This window comes from Aquarana catesbeiana, linkage group LG02, assembly GCF_042186555.1.
Source record: "Aquarana catesbeiana isolate 2022-GZ linkage group LG02, ASM4218655v1, whole genome shotgun sequence".
Classification (NCBI taxonomy): domain Eukaryota; kingdom Metazoa; phylum Chordata; class Amphibia; order Anura; family Ranidae; genus Aquarana; species Aquarana catesbeiana.
In genome coordinates this window covers 326,629,890-326,656,833 of record NC_133325.1, presented here as the reverse complement: position 1 = coordinate 326,656,833, position 26,944 = coordinate 326,629,890, and the positions used below count along the sequence as shown (strand labels likewise).

The following is a 26,944-nucleotide window of genomic DNA, read 5'->3' as shown; positions in this document are numbered from 1 at the left end:
CTCTACAACCATTCCTTGGCCTGCTAATATCTTTTCTGCATTATGCTTTGCCTTTATACTAGGGTTGTCCCGATACCGATACTAGTATCGTTATCGGCACCGATACCGAGCATTTGCCCAAGTACTTGTACTCGGGCAAATGCTCCCGATGCTTCCCCCGATACCTGGAAGACAGCTGTGATCGGCGCGTGGGGGAGTTACAAGATTCTCTCCCAGCGGCTTTCACCAGCTTTAGTGACATACAGCGGTGATCGCTCACAGCTGACTGTCACTGCATCCTCCTCCGTGCCCCCTCCTTTCCTCTGTGCCTCTCCGCTGTCCCCCTCCGTTCTGCTCTCCTTATCTGTCTCCCTCCGTTCTGCTCTCCTTATCTGTCTCCCTCGGTTCTGCTCTCCTTATCTGTCTCCCTCCGTTCTCCCCCTCCGTTCCTCAGTCCCCCTCCTCCTTCCTTTGTGTATGGATAGAGTCAGCTGACTCTGTCCATTCACAATAACTGAAACATTGTAATCTCCTGTGATTACGATGTGTCAGTTTATGAATGGAGAGAAGCTGCTGTCTTCTCTCCATTCATTCTCAGTGCAGCTGAGGCTGCAGAGAAAGGGACTGGGGAATCTCTATCCTCTGTCTCTTTCTCTGTCTCAAGGGGGAGATATCAGAGGTCTGTTAAGACCCCTGATATCTCACCAAAGCCCCCCAAAAGGGCTGATTAAAAAAAAACAAAAAAAAACAATAAAGAATAAAAAAAAAATTATTGTAAAAAATAAAAGTTGTAAATAAAAAAAAAAAAAAAAAAAAAACACACACACATACCCCCCCCCCCCCAAAAAAAAGCAAGCACTGTTAAAAAAAAAAAAAAAAAAAAAAACACTGTCACGTGACATTTAAAAAAAAAGTATCGGTAATCGGTATCGGCGAGTACTTGAAAGAGAGTATCGGTACTTGTACTCGGTCCTAAAAAAGTGGTATCGGGACAACCCTACTTTATACACGTTATAGCACTTTTCTCCTCATCAGTTTTCTCCATATGTTCTCTGAATATTTCTCCATCTGCTAATCTTTATGCATGATATTGTCTAGTTCTTAATATGTCACTTCTTCATTTGTTCTTATTATCCATAGTCTACCCTCATACACTCCATAGTGTATTTATCCTTCCCTTTTTCTTATGCACTCGTGGTAAACCAAATTTCAAATTTGAAAGGTCCAGTTGGTCTGATTACACATTAATTAACATTTTCTGCTTTCATCCCAGCTTTAATTTAACTTCTTACTTTGTTTTTCTCTGGATTGATAGACCTATGTATTGTGAATAATTCGATTTCAAAAAATCTAAATGTCCTTTTGTCCCTGGACTCCTTAGGAAACCTTTTTAGTAGCACACTTTTAGTGTAACTTCTTTATTTCTCTCAGGGCTTTTTTTTAGTGGGAATGAGGGGGAACGCAGCTCCGGCACCTCCAGCACTGAATGCATGTAATGGCAAGGGGTGCCAGGATGTAAGATCTACTGTTGATGGAGGGTCATGATTATGGGAGATCTGTTGTTGCTGCCAGGGGTCTATTATTGTTAAGGTGGTATTTTGTTGCGTGTATCCATTGTTGTTGGGGGAGAGTCCTTTAATGCTGGCTGCAGGGTATCTATTTTAATGCTTTTCCTGTTATCATTAACAAATTCCATAAATTTACCTAGCACCATAAAATGATACTTCTGTATTCTCTAAAAAGGGCAGTACTGGGAGGTGGGTAGGGGGTGGAACCAAGCAACGGTGCTCGGAGGTGGGTAGGGGACAGAGAACAGGGGTGACTTGGAAGGGGGGAGTACCTGCACTTATTCTCTGAGAAAAAAAGCCATGATTTTTCTTATTACTTTTTCTATATGTAAACAGCAGCAGTGCCTTTTCAGTTTAACTAAACAAATGTATCGCTCAATATTGTACATTACAACTGTATTGGACATGAGAAAATCATGGTAAAGTCTTATAAGTACTTCAAGCAGCTCCCTATTACAGTACTTACTTGAGTGTGATCTAATTGGTGACTAAAATGTATTTGCCTTTCAGCATGCTGCACTATTCATGCAAAGAATGTGGAAGCTCAAGTCTCTAACCAGGAAGAGAAAAAAGATGTCCCAGGTTAGCATGGATATAAATGACATGAAACCAAATGTTGGAATAACATGTATTTTTGCCAAATACAATGTTACAATAAACACTGAGGGAAATGTAACAAGTTAATTTAATAGCTCCCTGCCCCAGCATGTGATATTTCTGCATACAGTATGCTTTAGTGAATGCCTCAGTGGCAATCATAGCTAAAGCTGGCCATAGATGGATCCCCCCCATCCACACAAGTCAGGTGGATGGAGGAATCCTCCCCGCTGTGTTGGTGTATTCTGACAGCGGGGACTCCTTTGCTGTTAGAATACACTGATCAGCACTGTGACCGACTGGCTGCATGCGCTGATTGAATGAAAATTTTCTAACATTCTCGTTCTAGAGAAGCTGATTGTTAGATCAACTTCTCTCAAGTGGGAATGGCTACAGATGGATCGACATTTGGCTGGTTCCATCTATGGCCAGCTTAAGGACCATACATGTAACTAGGTGACCATGGTGGTCCATAGTCATATGTAACTTTTGACCAGGCCAGGCTGGGGTTTTTTCACTTGGTTTTGGCAGAGTGATAAAGGAGATCAGGAAAGGTAACTATCAGCATAGGCTGGGAGAGTAGGTTTTTATAGTATATTTAAAAACAAAAATATAAAGCCTAATAAATTGCAGCTCACTCATCCTTGGTGGCTGTATTTGTTTTTTGATTTAGTTCTTTTGTTTTCACTTGGTGATCCTGCTAGTCAGTGCCGGTTCACATCTATGCAGCTTCAAAGTCACGTGACTTTGACAGCCAATATCCTGCAAGACTTCATTGCAGTTTGCTTGCGACTTCATTAACAGAAGTCAATGCAAGTCGTGATGAATTCCCCCCAAAGTAGTGCACAAACCTTTTTCTAAGCCACTGTGACTTGAGTCGTACTGATTAGAAAGGTTCCATTGCAGTTAATGGGGTGCAACTTGTCTTTCGACTTAGAACTCTCAAATCACACGACAAGTCGCGGCAGTGTGAACCAAGTGTAAGACTCTTCTTTTCCAGTGATATAGTGATAACCCTTACTTACTGTAATGTAGTTATGGTGGAGCAGCATGTTCACCGCTGGACAAGAAGTGTGTTGGGACTATATACCTCCTCCCGATTTTTATAAAATGGGAGGAAGATGTTCTGTAATTCACAAATTCGAACTGGGCAAGTATGATAAGACTGCTTGAGACAACACTGCAGAGCAACTTACAAGCAACTTACAAGCCCACTGAATTTTTGGCTGGCCCAACAGATTATTGTTTGCACTTATTGAACAGATAAAACAGAATGTGGTCAATATAATTGACAGACCAAAATGCTGCAAATAAGAGAAGTTCAGTGTTAGGGTTTACATACACTTTAAATTAAAGTGGTTTTAAAGTCAAAAAGGTTTCTTACCTTAACCGCTTGCTATCCGGAGGACGTCATATGACGTCCTCGACTTTCGGGGCTTATATCTGAATGATGTCTGAGGCTACAGACATCATTCAGATACCGGCATTTTCAGCCGGCGATTCCGTACACCATGAGAATGATCATAGTGCCTGTTCTGCCGCTTGATCGTTCTTACAGGCGGCGGGAGGGGACGACCCCCCCCTCCCGCCGCCCTCCGGTGCTTCTACCGACTCACCTCAGCGATCGGTGAGTCGGACAGCGGATCCGCCGGCGTCGGATGTTCACCATAGAGATTTCCGGCGGGCCAGATGGTCGCCGGAGTCTCTATGATCGTTCGGAGGCCGGGCGCGATGTTATGATGTCACGCCCGGCCTCTGCATTCAAAAAAACGGCGCCACTTCGGCTGTGAAGCGGCGATCGTTTTATTTTTTTTTTTTATTTTAGGCTTCCCAGCCTAGAGGTGAGATGTGGGGTCTTATTGACCCCATATCTCACTGTAAGGAGGACTGATCGTGTCATAGTCCTATTACAAGGAATGTTTACATTCCTTGTAATAGGAATAAAAGTGATCAGAAAAGAAAAAAAATTTTTTTAAAGTGTAAAAATAAAATTTTTTAAGTAAAATTAACAATAAAAAAAAAAAAAATTTTTTAAAGCGCCCCTGTCCCCGTGAGCTCGCACGCAGAAGCGAACGCATACGTAAGTCCCGCCCACATATGAAAATGGTGTTCAAACCACACATGTGAGGTATCGCCGCGAACGTTAGAGCGAGAGCAATAATTTTGGCCCTAGACCTCCTCTGTAACTCAAAACATGTAACCAGTAAAAAATTTTAAAGCGTCGCCTATGGGGATTTTTAAGTACCAAAGTTTGGCGCCATTCCACGAGCGTGTGCAATTTTGAAGCGTGACATGTTAGGTATCTATTTACTCGGCGTAACTTCATCTTTCACACAATGCAAAAAAATTTGGCTAACTTTGCTGTTTTGTTTTTTTTTAAAGCATGAAAAAAAACGCGTTTGAAAAATTGCTGCGCAAATACCGTGCAAGATAAAAAGTTGCAATGACTGCCATTGTATTCTCTAGGGTCTCTGCTAAAAAAACATATATAATGTTTGGGGGTTCTACGTAATTTTATAGCAAAGAAATGATGATTTTTGACATGTAGGAGCGAAGTGTCGGAAATGGCTGCTCTGTGCAATACCCTTACTCAGAGCAAGTAGGTAGGGCATCTTTTTAATTTTTTAATTTTAGTTTAAAAAAAAAAAAAAGATTTTACAGCTGCTTTACCTGTTACTTTGCTCTTAATGAGAAGGTTCACATTAAAGTGATCACTAACCCCCCCCCCCCCCCGAAAAAAACAACACTTTCAGGACTCATTAAACTATGTAGCTATTATTGCCACTCTTCTGAAAAGCGATCCACCGTGGATATGCCCTAAAACACATCAGCCTGCTAATAGTATCAATATATTTGTTGCTACCTTGTTTGTCAGTCTCCATATTTCTATTTACTTTTTTGTAATCTAATCTGATGTGAATGACCCCATTTTTAAAAAAGTATATCAGACGAGGCTTGGCAGAGAATGTGATTAATCCTGAGTCTATGTAGATTTCTTCTGAGGTCTCACAAGAAACTCTTCATTAAGATATACATGCATGCTGATTTCCCTCCACTTACGTGGCAACAGCAGCGCAAAAATCCACATTTACATTTCATTTGCATTATTTTAAAACATTGCAAACCAGATAATCTATCATTTACAGTGACAGAAACAAAGTAAGCCCTAAAATTAAAATCCTACAAAAAAAAAACACTGTGACTTTGCTTATAAATAATTGTAATGGACACATTTCTTTCACTGATTGACCTTTTTATTCACGGGTATCTGTTTTAAAAGAAGAATGACTTATTTTACAGGTGAAAATGTTGTCATCTACCCTGAAAAGGATGAATTTGAAAAACTTTCAGAAAAGCAAACAAAGACAGAGAAGAGGTATACTCCGCAAAGAACAGATCATGTTTCTGTGTCTTTTTGTATTGTTTTCTCCTGACCCTCTGTGCTTTCAGCATTTATTGTACAAAAGGTACAATAAATATATACAGTATCTCACAAAAGTGAGTACACCGCTCACATTTTTTGTAAATATTTTATTATGATATCTTTTCATGTGACAACACTGAAGAAATGACACTTTACTACAATGTAAAGTAGTGACTGTACAGCTTGTATAACAGTGTAAATTTGCTGTCCACTCAAAATAACTCAACACACAGCCATTAATGTTTAAACCGCTTGCAACAAAAATGAGTACACCCCTAAGTAAAAATGTCCAAATTGGACCAAAAGTGTCAATATTGTGTGTGGCCACCATTATTTTCCAGCACTGCCTTAACCCTCTTGGGCATGGAGTTCACCAGAGCTTCACAGGTTGCCACTGGAGTTCTCTTCTACTCCTCCATGATGACATCACAGAGCTGGTGGATGTTAGAGACCTTGCGCTCCTCCACCTTTTGTTTGAGGATGCCCAACAGATGCTCAATAGGGTTTAGGTCTGGAGATATGCTTCACTAGTCCATTACCTTTACCCTCAGATTCTTTAGCAAGGCAGTGGTCGTCTTGGAGGTGTGTCTGGGGTCATTATCATGTTGGAATACTGCCCTGCGGCCCAGTCTCCAAAAGGAGGGGATCATGGTCTGCTTCAGTATGTCACATTTTGGTCTCATCAGACCACAGGACATGGTTCCAGTAATCCATGCCATTAGTCTGCTTGTCTTCAGCAAACTGTTTGCGGGGTTTCTTGTGTATCATCTTTAGAAGAGGCTTCCTTCTGGGACGACAGCTATGCAGACCAATTTGATGCAGTGTGCGGCGTATGGTCTGTGCACTGACAGGCTGACCCCACCCATTCAACCTCTGCAGTAATGCTGGCTGCACTCATACGTCTATTTCCCAAAGACAACCTCTGTATATGACGCTGAGGACGTGCACTCAACTTCTTTGGACGGCCATGGTGAAGCCTGTTTTGAGTGGAACCTGTCCTGTTAAACCACTGTATGGTCTTGGCCACCATGCTGCAGCTCAGTTTCAGGGTCTTGACCATCTTCTTATAGCCTCGGCCATCTTTATGTAGAGCAACAATTCTTTTTCTCAGATCCCCAGAGAGTTCTTTGCCATGAGGTGCCATGTTGAACTTCCAGTGACCAGTATGAGAGAGTGGGAGCAATAACACCAAATTTAACACACCTGCTCCCCATTCGCCCCTGAGACTTTGTAACACTAACGAGTCACATGACACCGGGGAGGGAAACATTTTCACTTAGGGGTGTACTCACTTTTGTTGCCAGTGGTTTAGACATTAATGGCTGTGTTTTGATTTATTTTGAGGGGACAGCAAAAATGTGAGGGGTGTACTCACTTTTGTGAGATACTGTATATAATATACAGTATGCACACACAAATATATATACAGCATACACACACTATTTAGAAATCATATTAAAAAATTTAAATTTTTACTAAGGTACAAATTTGAGTAGAACGAAGAACTATTTAAACAATATTATTCTGTGTATATTTACGTGTGTTCTGATTCCTCCTGTATTAAATTGTATTGTAACTGTACTGCCTGCCCTCATGTTATAAAGCACTGTGCAAACTGTTGGCACTATATAAATCCTGTAGAATAATAATAAATGTGTATATATTGTAATTGGTGTTGTTCTATCCTTTTCCAGTGAAAATGATGCTTCCTCTGAGAATGAACATCTTCTGAGCCGCAGTATGGACAGTGACGAAGAAGCAGCTCTTGACAAACAGGGAACACCTGATCTCTGCCTCCTATCATTAGTTCACCTGGCAAGAGACAAATCAACTACAAACAAACTGACTGGGGTAAGATACTATTTGCCTTATGGGTCCCACTTACAAAATCTCTACAAACACAATATTTTTTCCTCTTAGCTACAAACAGCCATGTATTATGCTGCTGTTTACTTTCAATCTCCAAGGACTACATGTCCCATGGCACCTTGGTGCCTGCAAGTAGTGATTCCTATACTGACCCCACCTCCTGAAACTCCTCCTCTCAGCACCTCTGTAGTTGAGAAGGCAGGCTCTGTGAAATCTATGACACACCAGTGCCTACTCACAGGGCATAGTGAAAACGTGTGACAGAGTTCAAGGAAGTAAATGTGTGGGGATCTTCACAAAAGTAAGTGTAAAAACTTCTAGATCATTCAGATTAATAGGAGTATGCTAAAAATAAATGAAATATGTGAAAATTAATATATAATTTTTGATTTTGACCATAGATACACTTTAACTTATTAGCTCAGATTTAAACTGTGACAATGATGTTTCTTGTTTCTTTTTAGAATAGTACAACTTTGTAGAATTGTGTGACAATAATATGAGTTATATTTTTCTGTCACTTCCCATGTCATTTACTGGAAATCTATAAATCCATAGATCACTGTAAGCATTAGAGATTTCATAGAGACTGCCTTCTGAACTACAGAAGTGCGGAGAGGAGGAGTGTCAGGTAGTGGAGTCAGTACAGAAATCACAGGTTGCAGGCAACAAGGTACCATGGGATATGTAGTCCTTAGAAATTGAAAATAAAACAGCAGAGGAAAAGCTGCAAATCATGCAGTGAATCCAGTAAGTTGTGCAAAGAGCAGACAGGCAGCAATCACAACATGAAATTAGATTTTTCGTGTAAGCTCACAGTATATTGGATTGTCAAAAATTACTATTGTTTGTGTTGCTATTACAATATTGATGTTGTAAAAAGAAAGTGTACGCTGTGACCATAGAACTCCTTCAGATATTTTGTCTCATTTATGCCCGCTGTAAGCAGTTGCATTGTTGGCACTTAGCTTACCCAGAAGTATCCCAACCACTGACTTGTAAACTATTTAGCCTAATTGAATTTAAGTGTTATTACCATGAATATGCAGGATAGAACAATCCTCCTTGTTGATACATCACAACTGGAAATTGCCCAAACCCATAACACTCAAAACCCTGCACAGATGCCTGTCTTGTTTTCCTAAGCAGAGTAAATTCTTATTGTAACAATTAGTTACTTGTACTGAACGTTTGAAATGGTATTGCTACCAAACCTTGCATGAGAAAGAAGACAGTGTTTAATGCTTAATTATTGGCCCTCAATTTGTTTTTGTAGGTTCCTTATTGCGTAACTTCAGAACAAAAACATTGCAGATGGTACATAAAAGTACATACAGTGCCTTGCAAAAGTATTCACCCCCCTTGGCATGTTTCGTGTTTTGTTGCCTCACAACCTGGAATTAACATGGATTGTTTGAGGATTTGTATCATTTAATTTAAAGAACATGCCCACAACTTTGAAGATGTTTTTTTTTTATTTTGAAGCAAACAACAAATAGGACAAAATAACAGAAAAGGTTAATGTGCATAACTATCCACCCCCTAAAGTCAATACTTTGTAAAGCCATCTTTTGTGGCTATCACAGCTCCAAGTTGCCTTGGATAAGTCTCTATGAGCTTGCCACATCTTACCACTGGGATTTTTGCCCATTCCTTCTTGCAAAACTGCTCCAGCTCCTTCAAGTTGAATGGTTTGCCCCTGTGAACAGCAATCTTTCTAAAGTCTAAACACAGATTTTCTATTGGATTGAGGTCTGGGCTTTGACTAGGCCATTCCAACACATTTACACGTTTCCCCTTAAACCACTGAAGTGTGTAAATGCAAGGAAAGGAAAAAATGAAAGTTGTGGTCAAGGCAGTGGCAGTGAGAGAAAGAGCAAACTATAAGCCAAATAACAGAACTGATGAGGGCCCGCATATAAAGGATTGTCAAACTTGCTGTGCTGCAATTTTAATGTAAGCTGAGGATTTTACTGTGCTTTCTTGAAATTCTACATCTTTGGTGAATGGAAATTATAATGCACATACAGCACAGGTTAGTTTTTCTATTTCATATGTGTTTAGCAACATCCAGACACAGGGAAGAAAGAAAGCAAAGAAAATGAGTACAAGATTAAAAAAAAAAATGCCCATAATAACCATTTGGGCTCCATTTACACTGAGGCACTTTGCAGACGCTAAAATGCTAAAAATAATGCCTGCAAAGCACCCCGAAAGAGCCGCTCAATGCACTCCAGTGTGAAAGCCCCGAGGGCTTTCACACTGGGGCGGTGCGCTTGCAGGGCGGTCTAAAAAGTCCTGCAAGCCGCATCTTTGGAGCGCTGTAGGAACGGTGTATTTACCGCTCCTAAAGAGCCCCTTCCCATTGAAAACAATGGGGCAGCGCTGCAAACCGCTTTGCGGGAGGTTTTAACCCTTTTTCAGCCGCTGGCGGGGGGTTAAAACTGCCCCGATAGCACTGCCAAAACGACGGTAAAGCGGCACTATATTTAGCACCGCTGTACTGCCAGTGCCCGCATGCCTCAGTGTGAAAGTAGCCTAAATGGTTTTATTATACCTGATAATTTTCCCATAAAGGTGTACTTCAAAAAACAATTGTTTTAAAAATTTGATTTTGAAGGGAATGGACTTCCTCAAATGACTAGTAGTCATATCCACTAGTAGATATTTGCTTGTTCGAGAAAGATTTTCCATCATTCTCCTTTGAATCATGCTTCTTTGAAGCTTAAAGGGGTTGTAAAGGTTCATGTTTTTCATCTTAATGCATCCTATGCATTAAGGTTAAAAAATGCCTGGCAATGACGGCCCCCCCCCAGCCCCCCGTTTACTTACCTGAGCCCGTTCACCTGCTGTGCGCGTCCCCCGAGGTCCTCTTCTCCAGAGAGTCTGGCCATTGATTGGATAGATAGGATAGATTGATAGCAGCGCAGCCATTGGCTCGCGCTGCTGTCAATCACATCCAATGACGCGGCCTGCCGGGGGGCAGGACGAGTCATACACTCTGTGTATCTCAGTGTGTATGATAGGGAGCGCGCCTGCAAGCTAACCCCTTTGGCATAGAGCTTCCCAGAGCGGGGTTAGCTATTGTGGCGAGGAGCCGAGACAGCTATCGAGGGACCCCAGAACACTAGAATCAGGGCCACTCTGTGCAAAACGAACTGCACAGTGGAGGTAAGTATAAAATGTTTGTTATTTAAAAAAAAAAAAAAACAAAAAAAAAAACTAACCAATACAACCCCTTTAAAGTAAGATTTTATTCCTGAATGAGAAAAGGTTGGCACTGTAAATGAGGACCAGAATGGAATTGTTTGTTACCAATTTAGATAAGCGTCACAACTCATTAGTTAAACTATGGGTGACCCCCTCAAAAAAAAAAGTAAAATAGATAGTTTTGGTACCAGCTGATTGGAGAAAAGCCAATGTAGCACCAATATTTAAAAAGGGCCCAAAAAACATCCCTGGGAATTACAGACCAGTTAGCCTAACATCAATAGTATGTAAACTCTTGGAGGGGATGATAAGGGACTATATACAAGATTTTAGTAATAAGAATGATATCATTAGCAGTAATCAGCATGGATTCATGAAGAATCGTTCTTGCCAAACCAATCTATTAACCTTCTATGAGGAGGTGAGTTGCCATCTAGATAAAGGAAGGCCCGTAGACGTGGTGTATCTGGATTTTGCAAAAGCATTTGACACAGTTCCCCATAAACGTTTACTGTACAAAATAAGGTGCGTTGGCATGGATCATAGGGTGAGTACATGGATTGAAAACTGGCTACAAGGGCGTGTTCAGAGGGTGGTGATAAATGGGGAGTACTCGGAATGGTCAGGGGTGGGTAGTGGGGTTCCCCAGGGTCCTGTGCTGGGACCAATCCTATTTAATTTGTTCATAAACGACCTGGATGATGGGATAAACAGTTCAATCTCTGTATTTGCAGACGATACTAAGCTAAGCAGGGCAATAACTTCTCCGCAGGATGTGGAAATCTTGCAAAAAGACCTGAACAAATTAATGGGGTGGGCGACTACATGGCAAATGAGGTTCAATGTAGAAAAATGTAAAATAATGCATTTGGGTGGCAAAAATATGAATGCAATCTATACACTGGGGGGAGAACCTCTGAGGGAATCTAGGATGGAAAAGGACCTGGGGGTCCTAGTAGATGATAGGCTCAGCAATGGCATGCAATGCCAAGCTGCTGCTAATAAAGCAAACAGAATATTGGCATGCATTAAAAGGGGGATCAACTGCAGAGATAAAACGATAATTCTCCCGCTCTACAAGACTCTGGTCCGGCCGCACCTGGAGTATGCTGTCCAGTTCTGGGCACCAGTCCTCAGGAGGGACGTACTGGAAATGGAGCGAGTACAAAGAAGGGCAACAAAGCTAATAAAGGGTCTGGAGGATCTTAGTTATGAGGAAAGGTTGCGAGCACTGAACTTATTCTTTCTGGAGAAGAGACGCTTGAGAGGGGATATGATTTCAATTTACAAATACTGTACTGGTGACCCCACAATAGGGATAAAACTTTTTCGCAGAAGAGAGTTTAATAAGACTTGTGGCCACTCATTACAATTAGAAGAAAAGAGGTTTAACCTTAAACTACGTAGAGGGTTCTTTACTGTAAGAGCGGCAAGGATGTGGAATTCCCTTCCACAGGCGGTGGTCTCAGCGGGGAGCATTGATAGCTTCAAGAAACTATTAGATAATCACCTGAATGACCGCAATATACAGGGATATGTAATGTAATACTGACACATAATCACACATAGGTTGGACTTGATGGACTTGTGTCTTTTTTCAACCTCACCTACTATGTAACTATGTAACTATGTAAGATAGTAAATTATATCCATGAACAGACGCAAATCTAGCCCCCCTTTGTTCCCCACCGCAGAAAAAAAAACATAAAAAAACGACAAAACTGTGTATTTACAATTGCAGTAACTAGTGTTAAATGCAGAAAGAAGCATCTTTAGTTTATTGGTGCTGGCCAGGCCACAATCAACACACAGATTGATTTGTTGTGGAACAATTAAAAAAAAAAATCTTATTAACTAGATTTGTCTCTTCAATAACAAAGGTGGCATTTAAATCATAGGAAAGATCATCATGTTGTCTCCTGTACAAATTCCAAGTTACTACCGTAGCAATATCAGAAAATTAGACCATGATACTGTATTACGGTTGTAAAACCTAATTACAAAATGGGTTGTTTGTATTTATTATATCAATATATATACTAAATACTGGCATTTTTAGTTAATGTGGCAGTGCACTATTTATGTACAATTAAAAAGATAGGGGTTGATATTATAAGAAAAAAATGAAAATGTTAATTTCAATCATGTATTCATATGCATAGGAAACTCTTTTTTTTTGTTTCACAAAGAGGAAACTCTTTTTTATGTCCCTGCATATTAATGATATTTGAGGAGAACTTCACTGGTACAAGTGAACTTTCTACTAAAAAATAAACTGCCCAGTGTATTAAACCTGTCAGACGCAGCAGTTTAAAGGGAAACACAGCTGAATAATGCAGCATTAATACTAATGATCTTAAGGGCACCTTTATGGTAATTAAAGCATTAAAAACACACCTGCACTATTTTGACAACTCAGAACACTGCTACACATAAGCAGGGGTATCAAACTCAATTTCATTGCGGGGCCACATAAGCATTATGGTTGCCCCTAAAGGGCCAGTTCTATCTGTAGATGTCCAGAGCATACCCCCCCCCCTTACATCAGATGTCAAGAGCCCCCCCCCCCCCCATCAGGTGTCAAGAGTCCCTCACCCTCCCTTACATCACAATGCACCCCCTTACCTTGGAGGGGGTGCTGCAGCTGCACAGAGATGTGCAGGATCTGTAGTTCTGTCTTCCTCTCTGCTGCCGACTGCTGAGACAGGAAAGGGGGGGGCAGACACAAGCCTTTCCGTGGCTGAATGCAGAAGTGCAGGATCTGGTGGGGGAGTTCTGTCCTCCTCTCTGCTGCTGAGACAAGGTGAAGGCAACAATGAGGGGGCTGCCACAGCTGCAGGAGAGGTACGAGGGCCACATGAAATGACCTGGAAGGCTGGATTCGGCCATTACCCTGCACATGTAACATGGGGTTTAGTGAGTGTTACTGTGCCCAAATGGGTGTGTAGCCAGCCTTAAAGTGTATGCTACCCCAACATTTTATATTTCTGATATGTGTCTTTTTGTACAATGTACTTGTATTAAAAGTATCCGGTTTTCTTTGCATTGCTTCCTTCGTATGAAATACCTAGTGGTCCTTCCAGTCCCCCCGCTTTCCTATTTGAAACTGACCATACTAGGGCATGGAAGCACATCCATCCAAGCATGGTCAGTTTTTTTCTTTGCATTTCTACCTGGGAGCACAGCTTGCCTGTATTCCAGTGGTCAGACTTCTGTGCAGCTCTTTACAGGGAAGATGAGCATCCTTCTGTTTTCTGCCTCTTGCTGACATTTCCCCTTGCAGAGCTCTTTACAAGGGAAGATCAGTGTGCTGCTGTTTCTCTGCCTCCTGCTGACATGCCCCACACCCCCACAGTCTCCACTCTTAAGCCCCTTATGCAGCTAAAAACAAAGGTCATGTGATCACTTATTAAAAAAAAAGAAGAAAAACAACACAAACGGTTTGCCTTGTATTTCTAATATAATCTGAATGCTGTGTTTTACAAGGTGAGGGTTTGCATATACTTTAAGCAGGAAAAAAATACTACTAGTCATTTGTAACAGCATGATTTTTATCATTTAGTTGCTTATACTGAAAAACAAATTACAATCTATAGTACTAATTATTAATGTGTAACTTTATAAATGTAGATAGTTTTGGATTTTGGGAGAACCAATGATTATGAAAACATACAGTCTGGGTCAGTCAATTTATGAAAATATTTTCTTTTTCCTCAGATTCAAAGTCGAAGGAAAAAAATTTTAGACCTCTATGCAAATGTATGCAATGTTGCAGAAGGTGAGTATTCAAAGTATAAAGTACTGTGAATTCAAAGCTAAGTTGAAGTCACAGAAATAGATATTGAACCAGTTAAACAATGTATTAACCTCCATGTTCATAGTTCTACCTCATTTTTCCTGTTACAGCAGATGTACGGTGTGTCTAAGTATGATTGCTCTGTCCAATAGGCACCAAAGTTTGATCATGCCACCCAGTGCATTTTGTAATTTACCTGACCTGGTCAGACAACTCCTCTCTTCCTTAGCACCAAGTGTCTGAATGAGGACTTTTCTGATAAGAGGGGTGGCTATTACTTATCTTGCCAGCATGGAGCACTGGAGTGGGATTTTAGGAAGTACATTTCCTAAAAGATCAAAAGGCATTTTCGAACAGAGATCCCTTACAAAAGATAAAATATAAGAGTACAGGGCTAGAAAGAGAAAAGGTGAAAGATTTCAGTTGAGCTTAGGAATCCTCAACTTTTAGCCCGTATTTTGGCCCTTTTTTTACTTGACTGCCAAAAATGTGTTTGGACAAAAACAATATATAATTTCAAACATTATGTGCAGCTATGGAGCGACAAAGCCATTTGACATTGTTGGCCAGTGATGCTTCTTATACCTACAGTGAGGGAAAAAAAAGTATTTGATCCTCTGCTGATTTTGTACGTTCGCCCACTGACAAAGAAAAGATCAGTCTATAATTTTAATGGTAGGTTTATGTTAACAGCGAGAGACAAAATAACAACAAAAAAATCCAGAAAAAATCATTTCCATAAAGTTATAAATTGATTTGCATTTTAATAAGTAAGTAATGAGTAAGAAGTATTTAACCCCTTTGCAAAACATGACTTAGTACTTGGTGGCAAAACCCTTGTTGGCAATCACAGAGGTCAGATGTTTCTTGTAGTTGGCTACCAGGTTTGCACACATCTCAGGAGGGATTTTGTCCCAATCCTCTTTGCAGATCCTCTCCAAGTCATTAAGATTTCGAGACTGACATTTGGTAACTCAAACCTTAAGGTCCTTCCATATATTTTCTATGGGATTAAGGTCTGGAGACTCCTTGCCACTCCTTTGTTGCCTTGGCCATGTGTTTTGGGTCATTGTCATGCTGGAATACCCATCCATGACCCATTTTCATTGTCCTGGCTGAGGGAAGAAGGTCCCACCCAAGATTTGATGGTACATGGCCCCGTCCATCGTCACTTTAATGCAGTGAAGTTGTCCTGTCCCCTGAGCAGAAAAACACCCCCAAAGCATAATGTTCTTACCTCCATGTTTGATGTAGGGATGGTGTTCTTTGGGTCATAGGCAGCATTCCTCCTCCTCCAAACAGGGCGACTTGAGTTGATGCCAAAGAGCTAGAGTTTGGTCTCATCTGACCACAACACTTTCACCCAGTTCTTCTGAATCATTCAGGATGGGCCTGTGCATGTGCTTTATTGAGCAGGGGGACCTTGCTGGCACTTCAGGATTTCAGTCCTTCACAGTGTAGTGTGTTACCATTTGTTTTCTTGGTGACCATGGTCCTAGCTGCCCTGAGATCATTGACAAGACTCTCCCGTGTAGTTCTGGTGTAATGTGTAATTGATTTGCATTTTAATAAGTAAGTAATGAGTAAGAAGTATTTAACCCCTTTGCAAAACATGACTTAGTACTTGGTGGCAAAACCCTTGTTGGCAATCACAGAGGTCAGATGTTTCTTGTAGTTGGCTACCAGGTTTGCACACATCTCAGGAGGGATTTTGTCCCAATCCTCTTTGCAGATCCTCTCCAAGTCATTAAGATTTCGAGACTGACATTTGGTAACTCAAACCTTAAGGTCCTTCCATATATTTTCTATGGGATTAAGGTCTGGAGACTCCTTGCCACTCCTTTGTTGCCTTGGCCATGTGTTTTGGGTCATTGTCATGCTGGAATACCCATCCATGATCCATTTTCATTGTCCTGGCTGAGGGAAGAAGGTCCCACCCAAGATTTGATGGTACATGGCCCCGTCCATCGTCACTTTAATGCAGTGAAGTTGTCCTGTCCCCTGAGCAGAAAAACACCCCCAAAGCATAATGTTTTTACCTCCATGTTTGATGTAGGGATGGTGTTCTTTGGGTCATAGGCAGCATTCCTCCTCCTCCAAACAGGGCGACTTGAGTTGATGCCAAAGAGCTAGAGTTTGGTCTCATCTGACCACAACACTTTCACCCAGTTCTTCTGAATCATTCAGGATGGGCTTGTGCATGTGCTTTATTGAGCAGGGGGACCTTGCGGGCACTTCAGGATTTCAGTCCTTCACAGTGTAGTGTGTTACCATTTGTTTTCTTGGTGACCATGGTCCTAGCTGCCCTGAGATCATTGACAAGATTCTCCCGTGTAGTTCTGGGCCAATACCTCACTGTTCTCATGATAACTGAAATGCCACGAGGTGAGATCTTGCATACCGAGGGAGAGTGACAGTTATTTTGTGTTTCTTCCGTTTGTGAATAGTCACACAAAATGTTGTCACACTCTCACCAAGCTGCTTGGCGATGGTCTTGTAGCCTATTCCAGCCTCGTGTAGGTCTACAATCTTGTCCCTGACATTCTTGGACAGCTCCTTGGTCTTAGCCATGGTGGAGAGATTGGAATCTGATTGATTAATTTGCTTCTGTGGACAGTTGTCTTTTATAAAGGTTACAAGATGAGATTAGAAGCACTCCCTTTAAGAGAGTGCTCCTAATCTCAGCTCGTTACCTGTATAGAAGACATCTAGAAGCCAGAAATCATGCTGATTGATAGGTGATCAAATACTTATTTCACTCATTAAAATGCAAATCAATTTATAACTTTTTTTAAATGCATTTTTATGGATATTTTTGTTGTTATTCTCTCTCACTGTTAAAATAAACCCACCATTAAAATTATAGACCGATTATTTCTTTTTCAGTGGGCAAATGTACAAAATCAGCAAGGGATCAAAAACTTTTTTCACTCACTGTATTGTGTGAATATAATCAAATTCTAAATCCATATCACAATTCTGATTAGAAATACATTTTTTCATGTGAGAACCATGTTGTCTCTGTCCTACCCCATCACTTATCACATTGCTGTAGAGGAGTTGCCACATGCAAGTTGACTTTTTTTAAATACTAGTATATACTGTTAAAGCTTTGGGGCATATTTTCTCACAAAAAGATATATCGTTTTTTTTCTGAAATGACTTCAGGGTTAAAAAAAATCAATAAATGGTGTTAGTAGAGCAGAGTTCTGTAATATAATGAATAGAAGCAGCCAGTAACTTTGCAATGCTTTCAAAATAAACCTTGTAATGATTATACAGTATCTCACAAAAGTGAGTACACCCCTTGTGCTTCAGCTCAGTTTTAGGGTCTTGGCAATCTTCTTATAGCCTAGGCCATCTTTATGTAGAGCAACAATTCTTTTTTTCATATCCTCAGAGAGTTGTTTGCCATGAGGTGCCATGTTGAACTTCCAGTAACCAGTATGAGAGAGTGAGAGCGATGACACCAAATTTAAAACACCTGCTCCCCATTCACACCTGAGATTTTGTAACACTGAGTCACATGACACCGGGGAGGGAAAATGGCTAATTGGGCCCAATGTGGACATTTTCACTTAGGGGTGCACTCACTTTTGTTGCCAGCGGTTTAAACATCAATGGCTGTGTGTTGAGCTATTTTGAGGGAACAGCAAATTTACACGGTTATACAAGCTGTACACTCACTACTTTGTAGTAAAGTGTAATTTCTTCAGTGTCGTCACATGAAAAGGTATAATAAAATATTTACAAAAATGTGAGGGGTGTACTCACTTTTGTGAGTAACTGTATAACTTATTAATATCTTTTCTTTTTTCTTTAGGTTTAAGCCCAACAGAACTTCCTTTTGATTGCTTAGAAAAGACAAGCAGGATGCTTAGCTCCACTTACAATACAGAAAAAGCAATAGTGAAAACATGGCGTCACCTTGCTGAAAGTTTTGGCCTAAAAAGGGATGAAATTGGAGGAATGACAGATGGACTTCAGCTTTTTGATCGGATTAGTACTGCAGGGTACAGCATCCCAGACCTGTTAACCAAATTAGTACAGATTGAAAGACTAGACGCTGTGGAGTCCCTTTGTGCGGATATTGTGGAGTGGGCACAATCTACACCAGTAGTCACAACACCTACAGTGCCAAACACAGAAAATGTATGAATTGCAGTGAGACATATATCTTGATACCTGGACTATGTACCTTTCCTTTTGGATAAGCTACAATGAACACGTTTGGCTGGACACTACGGATCAAAACAGTGCAAGGAAACTATGATATGTAGCATCAAGAAGGATTATAAGACTTTTAGAAGTATTTTATAGGAAAGCAACAGACTTTTCTAATGGTGAACCACACATGAGGATAATGGCTCATTAAGTACTATTACATACCACTGTTCATTGCATACCTTTTGTATATGAACCTGTGACCAGAAGGGCTACTTCCTCTCTGAATTCTCAACGTTTACTGGTTATGTATGGAATACAGACAGTTTAATACAAACTAACGCATTCTTCTGCAACACATATTTTAGTAATGAAAAAAACACGTGAAAATTACTTTTTGTTCTATTAACTACAAATATCTAATGAAAAATATGTTGTGGTGCAACCCAATTCTGAAGAGAGCACTCGGTACATTCCAAAAATTATTTATTTCTACCTTTTAGGCCTTCCTAAATTAGCTGACTGCCAGGATCTGAAGGTAGCAAACAGTTTCTTGGCAGAAGTGTAAAACTTAAAAAAAAAAAAAAAAAAAATTGCCCTAGTGCATATATATGCCTGACATTGCAGTCCATAGAGGACAGAGCAATAGATTCACTTTAACAAAAGCCCTTTCGGCCTCACATATCTTTCCTTTCTCCACTCTGTAGCCTCCAAATCACAGCATGGAGCATAACATTGTCACAGTGTATATACATGCCTTACAGTGCCGTCCATGCAGGACAAAGCAATAGGATTCACTTTAACACCAGCCCTTTCAGGCCTACATGCCTTCCCTTGCTCCACTGCCTCTTCATGAATCCACTGGTAATAAATAGAGGGAGTCCCATGTAGCTTGCAAAGCATGACATGAAGCATACAGAGGGCTGAGGGCTTCCTTTCTCCCCACTCCTTATGACAGCACTGAGTTTCTGAATAGCCAATTACCATGCACTAATGCTGTCACCTGTCAGCCAGAGCATTGAATCACGTGCCCTGTACCCACAAGTTCTGAGTACTGTTCATTACTTCTGGCAGCTGAATGGAGCAGAGGAGAAGCAAAAGGGAAGGTGAGTATAAGCTACTTTGAGATATGCCATTAAAATGAATGATTTAAACTGACTTAGAGTCTCACTGAGAGTGTTTTGTGAAGTGAAAGAGAAATGTGTTTCCTTGGACCTGTATAAAAATTGCAGTAACATTTCTTGAATGTACAAAACAATATTTTAAATATCAACTGTCTCTTCTTAGCTTGATAAACATGATTACGAAAGGCCGTATACTATGATTAAACACACAGGGCAGGTTTTCACAAAATGGGGTTCAGGATGCATGTGCTGTGCACAGTAAAAGCTCATTGTGTAGTGTATAAACATTCATTCTAATCTCTAAACTGCATTATTTCATACCTCCCAACTTTTTGAGATGGGAAAGAGGGACGTCCACCTATTAGCAAAAGTATGTAGACATAGGACACACCCCCTGCCACGCCCACTTAAAGAAGAATTATACAAAAAATGATTAGTTAAACCCACGTGCTTTTTTTTTACCACTACTATTTCTTTATATTGGCTTTTGAAATTAGCAAATGCAGCAATTTAGTAATTGGATGAAAAGTTTAGCACTGGGAAATACTTTTTGAAAGATAAAAAGTGCATTTTATATACAAATATATACATCAGACCAAAATGAGGGACAAATGAGGAGTAAAGAGGGACAGGGGGACTTTGTTCCAAATCAGGGACAGTCCCTCGAAATCAGGGACAGTTGGGAGCTATGTTATTTTATTTTAATATTAATGTCCTCCTAGTTTAGGCTTAGGATATCTATTTTATGCTATACATTAAGTCAGTGCAGATTTAACCCATGAATGTTGACAAAGGCATTCATTTTGTGTCATGTTCTAATGACCTTAGAAAGCAGCGGATTGGAACAAATCTTCATTCAGCGATAACCTTTCCATTAAGAACTTGGTCACACCAAATGCAGTTCAGTGCATTTTTAATCTGCATAACAAATGAACAGTACTTCCATGTATTCCAGTGGCCATAGTTCAAACCAGTGCAGTGAGATCTAGTTCCGCCAACAAAAGTAGAACATGCTGGATTTTTTCTGTATGGAACGCTTCTGCAATATGGCAAAACACATCAAAAATGCACTGGAAATGCACTGAAAAGATCTAAACTGGGATGAAGGAAAAAAAAAAAATAGGGAAAAAAATTTGCCAGAAAGCATAAAAATGCTTCAAAAACATGCATGCAGAAATGCATCCCAAAATGCAGAAATTGTAGTGTAAATCGATCCCAACAGTAGCAGCTGCAGGTTCTGTACTACATGCTGGAATGAAGGACAAGTGCAGTGAGGAGAATATGAATGAAATGTTGTAAAGGGGGACAAAGAAATTCAGCTACAGCTGAACATCAGCACATTTTTGGTTATAAGCTACTTTAAAAAGGTGACGCCTCCCCAAACCTGATATTTTAAGTTGCACAAACATGTCGGCCATAACCTAATGATATCAACCTTCAATAAACTTTTTTTTCCAGGACTAGATAACAGAAGAGTCAAATGAGACCAAGCTTAACATGGAAGTGTTTCACCCAAAAAGGGCTTACTCATAGATCATTAAACATTATAATTGGGCCTTTTTTGGGTGAAACATGTTAGAGTAAGGCTTGGTCTGGGCTGACTCTTCTGTGATCTAATCCTGGAATAATAAATCTGCCATTGGAGTGCAGTTGACTTGTTTGTTCATTCAAAGTGTGAAGCATTGACAAGCTCCATCGGCCTATACCTGAAACCACAGAGATGGGCAGATTGTCAGCTTTGAGTTGCAGTTCCTTTTGGTACCCCAATATTTTAGGTTGTTTTTGTCTCTGACAAGTGGAAACACACCCAGGATTCTTACATATCTTGGGGACTTGGGTAAAGGAATCACACCTCACATATCCTGAGGATCATAGGGAATGTAGCAAAAGGAGAGAGACTTTCCTGCTGCTTAGAATGCATGAGATTCCAAAGTGTGTGTGTGTGTGCATCCGTGTGTGTGTGTGTAATCAAATATCAAATTCTTCTCAATATACGAGGGTTCTTCAAAAAGTTTCCACACTTTAACTTATTTTATTAAGAATTTAAAAAGCAAATTACATCACTCATACTAAACTGCAATGTCAGCTGGCTTGCCAGACAGACTAGTCAGATGACACTCTCATGCTGCGTACACACGAGCGGACTTTACGGAAAGACTTGGTGCAGCGGACGTTTCAACGGACTTTCCGAATGAACGGACTTGCCTACACACTATCAACCAAAGTCCGATGGATTCGTATGTGATAACATATGGCCGGACTAAAACAAGGAAGTTCATAGCCAGTAGCCAAATAGCTGCCCTAGCGTCTGTTTTTGTCCGTCGGACTAGCATACAGACGAGCAGACTTTTCGACCGGACATGAATCCGTCGGAAAGATTTGAAACATGTTTCATTTCTAGGTCCGTCAAACTTTTGGGAAAAACAAGTCCGCTGGAGCCCACACACGATCGAATTGTCCGCCGGACTAAGTCTGCCATAAAGTCCGCTCGTGTGTACGCGGCATCAGACACAACCAATTATTACTCCTCCCGCCCTCACTGTTTCCAACGAAAATTTAAAAGTGCAGAAACTTTTTGAAGACCCCTTGTACATGAATGTGTGAGAAAAGCAACAATTTGGTATCTGCACAATTTCATAAGTGAACTCTGTAGGATAGCCAATTACGAAAGCGTATGCAGTAAGACAATGCAAAGAGCGATGCTAGTGTGCAAGGTATAGTAATGCACTGCAACCAATCGGGTTCAGACCACTGAAAGATGACTGGTGAGTCGTTGCTATGTGCTACTGTATAGGAGTGACAGAGTATGACAGCTCGTAGAGTATTTACTGATATGGACATATGAATGTGACAGACAATTATCACATCTTTTGGAAGGATGAGATTAAAATGTAGTGAGCAATTACCAGGCTGTGGAAATGTTGCATTCACCAATTACAAATCCAGATCCCTTGTATGCATCCATAATATAATTAACCCAAATGGAATTGCACGAGTACTACAGCATAGAATTGTTTATGTTTTCATTTTGTATATATAAATTATTATATTGTATGCTTGTGACTTTACAATTCCTAATAAAAAGGTACCAAATTGTTTTTGAAGTTACTTTTGCATATATTATTTAGAGATGGGCAAATCTGCTGGAATTTGATTCGACAAGTACATGGTCAATCCTGATTAAAATTAATTGAACTCGAACCATTGAAATCTATAGGAGCAAATTCTGTTATTAGATCCTGGTCATTCTAATGCTAATAGGCAAACTACTGTCAAAAAAGGCATGGGAAGTTAGGTGCAGCCATAGGAGACACTGCAAAAAAAAAAAAAATACTATACAGCCAGAAGAGGGGCCCTTTGCAAGGCTTTGGGGGCAACATTGAAAAAATAACTCCTTTGTGTTACAGAACAGTGTGATCTTCACAGACAGTTTCAGTGGCACTGTACACTGGCAGTGCATAAATATCGCAAAAGCACCCTAACCTGATTCATTTTCATTTAATAGCAATCAGTGGCGCTCAAAAATTTGGGGGGTGGGGGGCACAAACAAACTGAAAAATTAAACTGTTAGTAATGCAGGACTGTAAATAGCCATTTATTAGGTGACTATGTATCATTACTGCTAGATAAAACTGTGCCCATCATATGCAGCCTCACTGTGCCCGTCACAGTAGGCCAATCATATCCACGTTTCAAGTAAAATAAAATAAAACCACTTAACATAAGGTGTCCTCATCAGAGCCCCCTTTTACACCAGATGTCCCAATCAGAGTCCCCCTTTACATCAGGTGTCCCTATCAGCATCCCCCTATACATCAGGTGTCCTCATAAGAATCCCCCTATACATTAGGTGTCCCAATCAGAGTCACCCTTTACAGCAGGTGCCCCCCTTTACAACAGGTGTCCCCATCAGCATCCCCCTATAAATCACGTGTCCTCATCAGAGTCCTTCTTTATATCAGGTGTCCCCATCAGAGTCCTCCTTTACATCCGATGTCCCCACCAGAGTCCTCCTTTACATCAGACGTCCCCATCAGAGTCCTCTTTTACATCAGGTGTCCCCATCAGAGTCCTCCTTTACATCAGATGTCTCCATTGGCGTTCCCCTTTACATCAGGTGTCCCCACCAGAGTCTTCCTTTACATCAGGTGTCCCCATCAGAGTCCTCCTATACATCAGGTGTCCCCATCAGAGTTCCCCTTTACATCAGATGTCCCCATCAGAGCCCCCCTTTACATCGGATGTCCCCATCTGAGCCCCCCTTTACATTAGATGTCCCCATCAGAGCCCCCCCCCTTTACATCAGATGTCCCCATCAGAGTCCCCCTTTACATCAGATGTCACCATCAGAGTTCCCCTTTACATCAGATGTCCCCATCAGAGTTCCCCTTTACATCAGATGTCCCCATCAGAGTCCCCCTTTACATCAGATGTCCCCATCAGAGTCCCCCTTTACAGCAGTTGCCCCCCTTTACAACAGGTGTCCCCATCAGCATCCCCCTATAAATCAGGTGTCCTCATCAGAGTCCCTCTTTACATCAGGTGTCCCCATCAGAGTCCTCCTTTACATCATATGTTCCCACCAGAGTCCTCCTTTACATCAGATGTCCCCATTAGAGTCCTCCTTTACATCAGATGTGGTTTAAACTATGCTAAATATTGGGCGTGGCTTACAGGAGGTGTGGTTAGAGTCTGAGATGAAAGAGGGATGGAGAAAGAGAGAAAGAGGGATGTAGGGAGAGGAAAAGAGGGACAGAGGGAGAGAGAAAGAGGGATGGAGGGAAAGAGAAAGAGAGGGATGGAGAGAGAAAGAGAGGGATGGAGGGAGAAAAAAAGAAAGGAAGAAAGAGGGATGGAGGGGAAGGAATGAAAGAAAGAAGGAAATAAAGAGGGATGGAGGGACAGCAGGCCCAGATCCTACATCACAATAGCAATATGTGTGTAGCGGGTGCCCATGGGCCCACATCTCCCTCTGGCTACCACTGGGACTGACACAAACACAGACTCTCAGGAGGGAGAGCAGCTTGTCAGTATTTCCCTCCTCCCTCTCCTCCTCTCAATGTGCAGTAAGGAGAAACACACAGAGCTGCTCACTCTGCTCCCTTATCATCAGCCAGAGCTGCTGAAGCAAAGGATTGTGGCACATGTAGTCCCTAACACAAACGGCCAAATCGTTTCCTATGGGGACAAAACTACACAGACCAGCTGCCCTCAGCATAAAAGATAGGAAAGGACCCATCTTGTCTGGCTGGGGGAAGGAGACACTACAAGATAGAGGAGAAGACCAGACCTGGGGAGAGGTATTGCCTCCCGGTATGGCGTACCGTTATTGCTAGGCATCCACGACAGGTTGGGGGACATGATGCCTGAGAGGGGGATCCCAGGTGCATATCCAGCGCACCTACACCGACAGCATGAAGCGTCCAGTTGTGAGGTAGCCAATCGGGCTACCTGAAGAGCCTGCCTGTTCCAGAAAATTTCTCTTGGGCTTTGACCGCAGGATTAGTGAGCGAGCACTTACCCATTTGCAGGAAACAAAGACAATGCATACAGACAATGCTGTTATTACTTTGCCCACACTTGCCAGAACCTGGGTCACACGGATGCCTGTTAAGCAGTCACAGTGTCTGTCCTGTTATCCAGACACTGCCAGCATACTGCATTTACACTCTACCCAAGAGGAGTTCAAAGTGTACCAACTAAAGTGGCTAGCCGAAGATTTAAGGCCTTCTTCTTCAAAAGGGACTGAAATTACTGTGGCCATACAGGCATGCACCCATACTCAGGGCTCAGTACATGTGATGCATGACCGGGGTAGTTTTTCTTGGGAGTTAAGCCTTTGACCACTGAACTAGGCGCCGTGTTTATCGTTTGTGGGCCTGTGGTGTCAGGGGACAGAAGAGAGGGTCATTCCTCTGCTCTCTTCCTGCCTGGACTCATGGAGCCAAATTTATGTAAAGGTGACCAATCCGTTACAGAGAGCAGCCAGATAGTACCAATTAGTTATATTGCTCTTGATCCTCAGTCATTACTACATAGTTAATTTACTTAAGATATACTTGCCTGCTGTTCCTATATAGTGCTACTGTTTGTTACTACTTCAAAGAAATTTCACAGTAAGGACTATTTCTGTGTTTTACTATAACATGTGTCTTTCATTTGGTGGTGTTGCACTAACATTATTGCCAGGTGTGTAAGAGGGGCTGAGACTGTTCTTGGGGTTGAGAGGCAGAGTACAGAACCAATTATACTTAAGCGGCTCCATCCAGGGTAGCACTACATGTGTATTCCAGAAAGTTTAATAATCAGCAGATACAGTGCCTTGCAAAAGTATTCACCCCCTTGGCTTTTTACCTATTTTGTTACATTACAGCCTTTAGTTCAATATTTTTTTTAATCTGAATTATATGTGGTGGATCAGAACACAATAGTCTAAGTTGGTGAAGTAAAATTAGAAAAAAATATATATAAAACTATTTTTCAGAAATAAAAAACTGATAAGTGGCATGTGCGTCTGTATTCACCCCCTTTGTTATGAAGCCCATAAAAGTCTCTGGTGCAACCAATTACCTTCAGAAGTCACATAATTAGTGAAATGATGTCCACCTGTGTGCAATCTAAGTGTCACATGATCTGTCATTACATATACACACCTTTTTGAAAGGTCCCAGAGGCTGCAACACCTAAGCAAGAGGTACCGCTAACCAAACACTGCCATGAAGACCAAGGAACTCTCCAAACAAGTAAGAGACAATGTTGTTGAGAAGTACAAGTCAGGGTTAGGTAATAAAAAAAATATCCAAATCTTTGATGATCCCTAGGAACACCATCAAATCTATCATAACCAAATGGAAAGAACATGGCACAACAGCAAACCTGCCAAGAGACAGCCGCACACCAAAACTCACGGACCGGGCAAGGAGGGCATTAATCAGAGAGGCAGCACAGAGACCTAAGGTAACCCTGGAGGAGCTGCAGAGTTCCGCAGCAGAGACTGGAGTATCTGTACATAGGACGACAACAAGTTGTACGCTCCATAGAGTTGGGCTTTATGGCAGAGTGGCCAGAAAAAAAGCCATTACTTTCAGCAAAAAACAAAATGGCACATTTTGAGTTTGCAAAAAGGCATGTGGGAGACTCCCAAAATGTATGGAGGAAGGTGCTCTGGTCTGATGAGACTAAAATTGAACTTTTTGGCCATCAAAGAAAAAGC

At 41.2% G+C, this 26,944-nt stretch overlaps 1 protein-coding gene across 8 annotated transcripts in view; it reads left to right on the top strand.

Annotated features, from left to right (window-relative positions):
- Positions 1-22,835, top strand: part of EDAR (ectodysplasin A receptor) — a 182,205-nt gene extending 159,370 nt beyond the window's left edge. For all 8 annotated transcript variants that reach the window (XM_073614815.1, XM_073614814.1, XM_073614816.1 and 5 more), the window contains 5 exons: positions 2,058-2,129; positions 5,445-5,520; positions 7,263-7,419; positions 14,365-14,425; positions 18,267-22,835. In XM_073614815.1, coding sequence (XP_073470916.1) covers positions 2,058-2,129; positions 5,445-5,520; positions 7,263-7,419; positions 14,365-14,425; positions 18,267-18,601 — 701 coding nt within the window. In that variant the 3' untranslated portion in view covers positions 18,602-22,835. The remainder of the gene's footprint in view (positions 1-2,057; positions 2,130-5,444; positions 5,521-7,262; positions 7,420-14,364; positions 14,426-18,266) is intronic.
- The last annotated feature ends 4,109 nt before the right edge of the window (positions 22,836-26,944 follow it).